General features: G+C 45.5%; 1 protein-coding gene across 3 annotated transcripts in view; it reads right to left on the bottom strand.

Moving 5' to 3' along the window:
- Positions 1 to 9,675, bottom strand: part of LOC119176185 (beta-alanine transporter) — a 99,496-nt gene extending 89,821 nt beyond the window's left edge. Inside the window, exons 1-2 of one of the 3 annotated variants that reach the window (XM_037427346.2) lie at positions 9,408 to 9,675; positions 1,485 to 1,885 (exon numbers count right to left, since the gene is read on the bottom strand). In XM_037427346.2, the coding sequence (XP_037283243.2) occupies positions 1,485 to 1,883 (399 nt within the window). In that variant the 5' untranslated portion in view covers positions 1,884 to 1,885; positions 9,408 to 9,675. Of the gene's footprint in view, positions 1 to 1,484; positions 1,886 to 6,474; positions 6,551 to 9,407 lie in introns of those variants that run through there. The other 2 variants (XM_037427347.2, XM_075877247.1) reach the window with 2 other exon arrangements.
- Between the last annotated feature and the right edge of the window lie 1,303 nt (positions 9,676 to 10,978).

Consider the following 10,978-nt stretch of genomic DNA (forward strand, 5'->3'; position numbering starts at 1 on the left):
AAGTTCTTATTAGAACATAAGCCAACCATTCGGGATCATGGGCATACATCAGCGAATGTGACGAGCCAATGGCGAACAACAACACCATGGATGAGAAGTATTAAACTACTTTTTTTTGAACCAAAAATTCATCCTTGTACACACAGTCAGGCGTCACGTCAACACCTATTTGTTATTCAATCAATGCTGATTCATTAAAACAACTACCTCATCTCCACGCAGTGAATCATGACGAGTGTAATGGGGATTTTTCTTAACGTAAATCACCTGTGACGTCGCCCACTCGCGCATGTCAATGAGCGGCTACGCGTGTGTATAGTATACAAAATGTGTTTTTCCCGTTGAGCCGCCGCATGCCGCGCTCTCGCCTCCGGAGTAGCAGCTTGTCAGCGTTGCCGCTTTGCCGCTGCTTTGTAAGCTCTCGCCTCCGGCGCAGCTTGTTGTTACTTGCGTTGGCGTTGCCTTTTGCGGGTGAGAGTGCGTTCACGTTCGTTTTTATCCATGGCCGAAAGAGAATGTGTGGTCTAGAACGTGCTTATTCTTCAACGTCACCAGCATCATCGGGTGTTGTCAGCACTGCCTTTCCCTGGCGACAGCACGTTCACGTTCGTTTTCATCCATCTTCATCGCCATCAGTGTCATCGTCATTGTCACCGTGAGCACGGACAAGCCTAGACCCTAAGGTACGGTGCCCCGTTTTTTTTTTTTTTTTTAATACGACGCCTTATAAGTAGGTTCCTCTTTAAGTAATGATCAGCATATTGGCCTCAGACGGTAAATTTAGTGTAGTAGGTGTTCGCGTTAAGTATTAAAAGTGTTGTACTTGAGGGCGATGCCAACATATATGATATCAATTTGGCAGTGCTATAGAGATAATTTAAATGACGCTTACACACAAAGAATTTCGATGTAGCCCAAGCGTATATAGACCAAGATGCGACAATCGCACTGCATCTACCACTCACGGAAAAAGCGTAAATCATAAATGACAACTGTTTCGCGGATGGTGCTAAGTGCGATTCTGCAGATCTGTAAACCCCGAATTCATTCAATTGCTGCAGCATATGAAAACGTCAAGATGCGGAGTAATGCTGTACGCTTTTACATAATAGGCCAGCTGTGTCTAAAGCATTGCCTGCAGGGGTGTAGTTGGTAAGCATTTTCTTCGACATGGCGTTACTTTTATTTTTATTCGCATTCTACCCGTGCTGACAACGTGGCCAGGCGAACTATACGAGAAAATATGGAGATGGAAGAAGTCAGCAAACAACAAGTGCAGTTCGGCAAGATGTCGGAGGAGAAATGAGATCAATTTTTTTATGCGACCCGAAGGCCCCGATTTCACACACGCGTATGACGCTCTGTCCATGTCTTCTCGCGCTGTTTTTCGTTTCAATGGGGATAAAAACTAACTAGCGCACCAACAAGCGTCCGCAGATTACATTCACACCAAACGTGGAGGAGGGTAAATTGTATATACCTACCTGAGTCACGAGCGTGTCGTCGTAGTAGGTGGTGTCGTAGACCCATCCATTGTCGCAGGCTCTCATCGCCCAGGACTCATTGGGTTGTGGCAGCGTACCTTCGTCGAGCGCACGATGTACCAGCGCAGTGTAGTTGAGTTCGTACATGAGGCAGCTTTCAAAGACACCATTCGTTCGTTGTGGGATGCTGATTGAGACGAGCAGCTCTGGCGAGAACCGGCCCTTCAGGGCCTCCATCTCGGGCACACGGCACCAGTGACGTGGTGTGGCCGATACGAAGATGCTGCTGAAGAGAGTGAATACCGACGGCAGCGTGGCGGGGATGCAAAGCAGGAAGTAGATCCATTTCTGATAAGGACCGAAGGCCCCGATTTCTGGCAGCAGTTCGTCCAGGTCCATGGCTACGCCACGTCATTGCATGTGGCAAACGGAGTCGGGGAACAAGTTACCATCATTGTTCGAATGGTACAATATATGCATGAAACTCACTGTGTCCTGCCTGTTCAGCGCGCAAGCTAACATGCACCAACTCACACATATACTGCGCGCGCGCTTGAGGTGGCTTGCAAACTGCGCCCGTCAACTACATGCGCGCGCGTGGAACATAATAGAATGTATCATTACATGTTCTTTATCGTCTTACAAGGCGAAATGCGCGAAGACGACGACATACACAAAGATAGATTGCGCCTTTCACCTTGGAACATGCTGAAAAAACACACCAAGTTATCCATCCTGATTATTTATCCAGCTGTGTCATTTCATGCCAAATGTCCCAGCGATTTTGGCTCTATCTCAAATGTATTTGAAAAAAATTGTGTTGATTAAATGCATTGAAAAGTGAAATGGTAGAATATTTCCGCGAGTTAGTGAAATTGATTATTATGTGGGGTTTAACGTCACAAAACCACCATATGATTATGAGAGACGCCGTAGTGGAGAACTCCGGAAGTTTCAAACACCTGGGGTTCTTTAACGTGCACCCAAATCTGAGCACACGGGCCTACAACATTTCCGCCTCCATCGGAAACGCAGCCGCCACAGCCGGGATTTGATCCTGCGACCTGCGGGTCAGCAGCCGAGTACCTGAGCCACTAGACCACTGCGGCGGGGCCGAGTTAGTGAAATTACTTTATTATGTCCACAATAGACGCGAGTTAAGTCAGCGTCACCTGGCTATAGGCCCAGTTGGGAACGGTCAGGTTAAACCTGACCGCCCTCGCGCGGGCCCTCTGGATGGCCAGGATTTGAGAGGATTTGAGAGGTGAGGTCTTGGGCCTTAATCAGCTTATTCATTTCCTCTTCTTAGAAAGGGGGACCGGCAAAGATTGATTGATTGATATGTGGGGTTTAACGTCCCAAAACCATCATATGATTATGAGAGACGCCGTAGTGGAGGGCTCCGGAAATTTTGACCACCTGGGGTTCTTTAACGTGCACCCAAATCTGAGTACACGGGCCTACACCATTTCCGCCTCCATCGGAAATGCAGCCGCCGCAGCCGGGATAGGGGACCGGCAAAGGCACAGCCCCATGGGACATGCTCGAAGTCCACATAACCACCACACAAGGGGCAATCCGGGCTTGAGAATGTTCGGCGTATATTGTGTGCAGTGCCGCTAGGCTCCGTTTAAGTTTTTTGTTTGGAACAGTCTGAGAGTAACAGCTTGGGCCCTGCACAGCGAGGAGTGTGGCAGGGGCAGCGCTCTTCTTGAGAGAAAATGGTGCATGCATATCTCGTTGTACGTGCAGAGAGGCTCGGATCACCCAGGATATGACGAGTTACCCAGCACACGGTCAGTCAAACCTCTTGCAGCCGAATGCGCCTCCTCGTTCGGATTGATTGAATTCCCTCAATTGGGGCAAGGTGTGCAGGAAACCAGACCAATGAGTGATTTTTTTTAGGTATTTGGCTTTTTTGAGGATCTCTAGGACCTATGGAGCCACCATACTCATTTGAAATGCCTTGATAGCAGCCTTGGAGACTGAATAAATTGTGTCATGTACAATCTCCGTTAATGCAAGAGCAATGGCAACCTGCTCTGGAACGCTGGAGCCAGTAAGATTGCACTTATATTACTGAGCTTCAAACACTTTACACAAGAACCTTTACTTAACATGTAGTATAAGCTTTGTATAGAAAGAGAGAGCGGTACTTTTAAAATAAATGTTTCCCCGAATAACACCTAAACGACGACATTTCAGGAAGTTCAGAAGGCAGCCACGTGACCAAAAATTTTTTCTCTCCCAAATATTCCAGCAGTTCACTGTTTTCAATGCAGTAAATCAGCACGTTTTTTTTTTTCAAATACATTTGAGATGGTCGCCAAAACGGCTAGGGAGTTTGGCGTGGAATGACCAAGCTACATTTTTCCATTCATATTTTAATTGTGGAGAGATTTCTGTGGGCGGATGCGAGAGGCTTGCGTTTCGTTTTTGTATCCAGGATACTTGAGTCCCAGAAAAAGCGAAGAACCTGCGTGGTGGGTTCTTGGACGACAACTCTTGCATTTCATAAAATGAAAAACTCTCCATGGGGCTCCTACAAAGACAGAATCAAGATCTTTGTGGTTTAATGAAGAGTTCTTGTCTTGCCTTACATGAGAAGTTTTTGTCTTACAAATGCACACGTGCATTGTTATATATATAAGGATACTTATGACACAGTTGGATGATTGCTTAAGAGCGATTTGTTCTTTTTACGAACGTGCCCAAAACAGCTTGACAGCTGTATATTGCAAGAATAATCAGGTATGAAATACGTGATCCTATTTCCTTATCAACAGAGAGGCTAGTTGTAGTGACCCGTTTTCGTTCTTTGCATGACCTTTGAGCGCTGTCAGAACGTTCGAAAATGGTCATACGAATGCATACTTCATGGGGCATTCTGAGCCCTAAAAAATCACAGCATATCCACGGAATGAATGATGATGAGTGGGCGAAGCTCCGGAGGTACATTGGTAAACTGTGAATCTCATTCGCAGCCGTTACACATTTTCGGGGAGCCTGTCCCAGCGTATACTTCCGCGGCAGAAAGCGCGAGGAACGCGTGTGGTTTGCCCGCAGCTAGTGAATCATGGCAAAGAGTTCCTTGCGGCTTTCTTTCCAGCATTGCGCCGTATTGGGTACGCCCCTCATGAACGCCAGGTCTCGGTCGAGCACTTTGTCCATGAACGTGCGCCCGCCACTCTCGAGTTGCTGCCACGTGAACGAGCTGATGGTGGCAGCGAGAGCCGCAGCGCTATCTAGGGAGCACTCCGAGAACTATCGGGTGGCTACGATGGCTACGGTGGACAAGCCCACACCCGTAGGAGCTTCGCCACTAAAACAAGTATAAAACATTTAATTGTTTCATTGTGTTCTCTGAAAACGAGTGAGTAACATGAAAATTGAATTGCGAGGCTTAACGTCCCCCATCCAACCTTATCTTACGTCACCCATCTGCCCACCAGGATGCTATGAAGCATTGTTATTTAACATGTACCTAAATGTACAAACACGCTTTTCTGTTGTTGGTCTCCATCAATTGTAGCTGGAGACGATAAATATCGCGATGTGCAGTAGAACGGCATAACCATTAAGTCATCGTGAAAGGTTCACGCACGGACGTGTTTAGTCTCTGCAGAGGAGCTGATCAAGGCAGCTCAAAATTTTTTGTTCATGAACGGGCCAACTATTATTTTCACGGCTTCCCAAGACCATTGTGGGAAGCGGTGAGAATAGATCATCTTCCCCTTTTTGTTTGGCCTGGAATACAACACAGTCCACATCTAATTGTGTCGAACGTAATATATATCCATTCCGACTTCGTACGTCTACTGAATCATATAACACAACCAAAAAGCAACAATGGCGAGGTGGCCACAGCGTGATATACTTGCTATCTGCTAGAATATGTCAGTTGCTATATACACAGTAAACCACATAACCACGTGCTGGAAGTCTCAAGTTATGTGTAAGTTTAGCGCAATGCATACTCTCGGATGTGTTATGTATTTTATTGACACTATGCTCATTTTCGAGCCAATGCTTACATCTCAATAAATACGTGTAGTATTGTGAAAATATGTGTGCCAGAAGCGTAGCCAGAAATTTTCTCGGGGGGAGGACGTTTATCTATATTTAGTTTATGTATGTTCGAGCGTGCGTTTGTATGTGTTATAGTGTATATCTACGTAAGCAAAATTGGGAAATTTCGAGGGGTTCAACCCCCCTCCCCTTGGCTAAACTACTGATATGTGCATCCTTATTCATGCACAAACAAGAAAAAACAATGATTTGGATATGTGCACTGTGCAAACTAAATATGAGGCACGGGTCATTCTGCGCATACCTCATATGAGTGTCACCTTCTTCACTTGCCACGCACGAAAGCCTCTGATATGACTGACACGCACTTTTCGCCGTCTGACGGGAAGCGCATCCGCATGATGTTTGGTAAATATATATATAGCCGTGTTAAATACGAGCAGCAGCGGCACTCACGGCCGCGGTTTTAGTGTGACGTTCAGAAATATAGAAAAGCGATTTTTTGTTTGTCTGCGAATAACTGATCTTTAAATTATTTTTTGCCGAGAAAATACACGAACTAATTCCCCACGAGCACCCTAAACTTATTTCATCCGTACGTTTATCTCAATGTCGATCTGTAGAGAATACAGTACTCCCGGATCCATCAAGGCTACTCGACGTAGTAGCTTTTCTTTTGTTTTCTTGACTGCTTCGGCAAGCATGTTATGAGTGCTGTACAGCTTGTAAAAGATGAAACTACGCATAAAAATGACACTAACGAAGTTCAGCACCGATTCCTTCATCTGATCAGAACCAAGGTCTCGACGCAAAATTCCCAAAAATGTTCTGCTTTTCACGTATACAAGATAATCGACTCGCTTTCCAATGGCCTCCCTTTACTAGCTCTGGAGGAAGCTCCCCGTACTTACATGCAGTTCTTCCACGGAAACATTGGTACTCTGTGAAGCAGTGATCTTACCTTGCGCGGTTGCGCTCGCCGAAAGAAACTTCTATGAGCGCTGCTTCTTGGGGACTGCACCTCGCAACCTGCACGCCGGCGCTGGTCATCGTGGCTCCAAGATATATTCCGTGAAAGTAAGCCATATTTTTATCGTTTTACCGCAGGGCTGTTTGCACCGCCTGAGTACACTTCTCACCTTTGTACATAGTATGCACCGATGCGTGCCTCCCATTAGCTAACTGGATGGAGAGCGCACAAAAAGTGCATTGGTCGAGGAGCAGAGCATATGCCGTTCCTGGGATGTGGTAAAATCTGATGATAAGCTTCAGCATACCTTGCCTGCCTTTCCGACGCATCATTTTTCTGTTGGCGAATGCACTCTTTTCTTAAGAACGATTTTTCTTCATTTTAGCTGCCTATGTTTGGTGCCGTATGCGGATTGGGCAGTCTCTACTTTTGGGAATGTCATCTTTAAAATTCGCGCTCATCGAGGAGTATTCTGCGGCAGATATAGCTTTCCTTCAACCCAGGTTACGAAGCCGAAAAGCGTCTGAGATTTATTCATAGCCCGCGTGTTTTTATGGCTGAATGTCCCCTGTTGTTCACTGATTTTAATCAAAAGCTACAGTATGTATGTATGTATGTATGTATGTATGTATGTATGTATGTATGTATGTATGTATGTATGTATGTATGTATGTATGTATGTATGTATGTATGTATGTATGTATGTATGTATGTATGTATGTATGTATGTATGTATGTATGTATGTATGTATGTATGTATGTATGTATGTATGTATGTATGTATGTATGTATGTATGTATGTATGTATAAAAGAGCTTTAGTGGTTGTAGTGAGTTCGTGTTGCCTTGTAACACGTAGTTATAAAATGATCGCGATTCAGTAAAGAGGAAGAATGATGCACATGCTGAGGGGAAGATAAGAAAACAATGGAGCATGTCATTGATACGTTTGGCAAGAGCCTACATCAAGGCTTCGGTTTTAGGGACAACAATAAAAAGCAAAAGATGCCCGTGACAGAAATACGTAAGATACAGTTACAGTATAGGTGGCAGAAGAATTTAAAGAAAAGAAAAAATTATCATGGGGAGGTGAAGTAAATTTCGCTTCAAGGGACAGAAAACTGCGCTGTGAATTTACGTTTCTTCTTGGTGTAAGATACATTCAATTATTGGCATAGGCCACTTAAAAAACAAGAAAAAAGAAAAAGCTTTTTGTCGAGCCTGGTAGCACACATGTCAGTGAAGCATTATGAAGGGGACACTCCTAGCATCCATCTATTTATCCATGCTGATTTGTCTACAACAACCCGCTTGTAGCGCGACGCCCCGCCGCGGTGGTCTAGTGGCTAAGGTACTCGGCTGCTGACCCGCAGGGCGCGGGTTCGAATCCCGGCTGCGGCGGCTGCATTTCCGATGGAGGCGGAAATGTTGTAGGCCCGTGTGCTCAGATTTGGGTGCACGTTAAAGAACCCCAGGTGGTCTAAATTTCCGGAGCCCTCCACTACGGCGTCTCTCATAATCATATAGTGGTTTTGGGACGTTAAACCCCACATATCAATCATCAATTGTAGCGCGACAACCACCTGTTTGGTCACACGCTTCCTTTACAGCTTCATGTTACGAGCGGGTGGTTTTCAACTATTCCTTTCATAACAAGTCCATGTTTAATAGGCACACGATAAATTTAGGAATAGACGGTTACAACCAGTATGAACAAGTACAAGCTCCACTCGCCAAATCACGGCGCGCTTTCACGTTATCATGGGCTAGCTGGTTCATGACTTCTGAAGAAAAAAATGTAATCATAACTGTGTTTATTGAAGAAACTTACTTATAGGTGCTCCATTTTGGCCAAAAGTACGCAAAAGTGAGTACAGGCGTGCTCCATCATGTAAGTTGTTCCCTATTTTTCTACATGAATGATGGCACTACCTTCTGGCGCTTTTCGTATAAAAATAAAGAACCACTTCTGTCATGGAGCACACTGGCATTTGCTTTAGCCTATAATTTAGCCACAGCCATGCCATAGCTTTTGGAGCACCTGGTGTAGACAGCACGAGAGCAGCAAAGGGCATCCTCACAATAGTCAAACCGAAGATTAAGTCAGCAGGAAATCATATCTAGAAACAAGAACACTACATGACTTTGGCGGTTGCACGCATGTTCAGCAGATTGCAGATTTAAGCAAGGAGATACAACAACAAAAAAAGAGAACGAAGGAAAAGCAATAAAAAATACTGGCAAATATTAAGACGTTAACAATTAAAGGTTATAGTTGAACAGACACCATAACTATAACCACTAATTTTTATCGTCTTTAAATTTCCAATTATGTTTATTGTTTATTCTTGGTTCTTTTTTGCTTGCTTTAACAATATCTATTAGCTTGAATTTTCAATTTACTCGTTTTTTTTTATTGATTTATATGTGGGGTTTAACGTCCCAAAACCACCATATGATTATGAGAGACGCCGTAGTGGAGGGCTCCGGAAATTTCTACCTCCTGTGGTTCTTTACCATGCACCAAAATCTGAGCACATGGGCTATACCGCATTGCCGCCTCCATCGGAAATGCAACCGCTGCAGCCGGGATTCGATCCCGCGACCTTTTTTTCTTTTTTTTCAGATTTAGGTACATGTTAAAGAATCCCAGGTGGTCGGTATTTCCGGAGCGCTCAACCACGGCATCCCACACAATCATATCATGGTTTTGGGCCGTTAAACCCCAACAATTATTTTTATCGACTGCCGCACTGGAGCCTTGTTTTCTTCCTTTTTTTTACAATGCCTCCTTACGACCAGACGGTATTCTATGAAATCCTACATTTCACCAGTTTTACACACGTACGCCGAGATCACTCAGTTCTATCTCCATTTTAAAGCCACGCGGTGAATTCTCACGTTTACGCCTCCAAACAACCTTACCATTCGATGTAGTACGCAGGGGTTGGTCGTCACTATTTCCGTGTCAACTCCTGTCGCGACAGCACCACACGTTCGCATGCAGCGTGCAAAAGATGAGATTCTTCTGTCCTCCAGCGATGGTGAGCCGCGAACGCCGTAGTGAATGCTGCTGCAGTCCCAGAAACCCCAGCTACAAGCACTTGGTCCAGTGCCGAGCAGTCGCGTCGCGCTCGATTCATCGTCTTCCAGGCATCCCCGCAGAGCAAGGCGAGTGTGCGTTTACTTAGTCCTACGAATATCGAAGAGTGGTTCGACGTCCGCGCACGAGACACGCTCCCATTGTTGAAAGGTTGACCTTCCAGCCAAATTTTTCCCATCGCTCATGGCGCGAGTGTACAGCGACGCTTGAACTCGAGACAAGCCGATTGACTTCACCCAGGTTTTCGTTGGGCGCCAAGTGTACAGCGTAAACGAGAAAAATTGACAGACAAGACGTCGACGTCAGTGACTCAATGTACTATATGCCGAAACGTGTTTCCACGCGCTTGTCTTCTGTAGGACTCATTCGTCATAAACTTTAGGTCATAGGCGTACCTGCCTGTGTGGGAAGAGGGTTTGGAGGGGCAAGGGGGACGCACCAAGAAAACTTAGAAAGGCGGAATCCCCTTCCCCTTTCAACAGGTCCCTGTCGACTGCACGCTGGAAAACCAGCTGCGGCAAAGTTTTCCTTCAACGCAGCAATCGCGCAGCAGTAATTATGTAACGAAATTTGTCCTATATTGTCCTCTATGTCACACCATCCCGCACTGTATGCTCTCTGAAGTACGCGACGCTTTCGCGCCATACGCTCAGCGGGGCTTATAACATCAGGTCACTCCGTCATGCTTTGGCTCCGCTCCGCCTCGGCCGGCGGAAATATGGACGGGAGCCAGTAAACGTTCTGGGGACCGCTCAAACCTCTTCTTGCAGTGGCGCTATAGCCAGGAGGTGACACACCGGGCATTTCCTTGCCTCCCCCCCCCCCCTTTCGAATTTTTTTTTTTCGCCATGGCATACAGAGTGAAAAATGACCATTTCAAAAAGATGCCCCTCCCCGACCTCGAAAAAAAATTTTCGCTGGTGACTAATGTGGAAGGAAATATCGTGCGATATAGTTTAACGCTATGGTCATTTCCATTTTTTTTTTTTCTAGGGGAGTTCATGCTTACACCGGAGGGCCATCCGAGCAATGTTACGTTGCTTTTGAGACGAAAGGCTTGCTTCAGCAAAAAGTGATACAAAAAATTGCGATCACGTGATGACGTCATGATATGAGCTCAGATATCGCCCAAATATGTAACATCATCGTAACGTCACTGCGACGTCACGGAACATAACGTCACATGACGTCGTAGCTTGTTCAAAGGTGAACCGGTCATGGAATAAACGCAAAACCAGCTGCACGGGAGGCGCCTCCCATCCTAAAGGCAGCGTGAAACCACATTAGAGGAGCTTTCGGAGAGACAACACATCGACTCAGAATCAGATGACTTTCATATTAGATTAATACATTAGGTACCGTGTAAGTTTCTTAAAAGAAGACATGTGGTTAA

The sequence above is a fragment of the Rhipicephalus microplus genome, chromosome X (genome assembly GCF_043290135.1).
Source record: "Rhipicephalus microplus isolate Deutch F79 chromosome X, USDA_Rmic, whole genome shotgun sequence".
Lineage (NCBI taxonomy): Eukaryota > Metazoa > Arthropoda > Arachnida > Ixodida > Ixodidae > Rhipicephalus > Rhipicephalus microplus.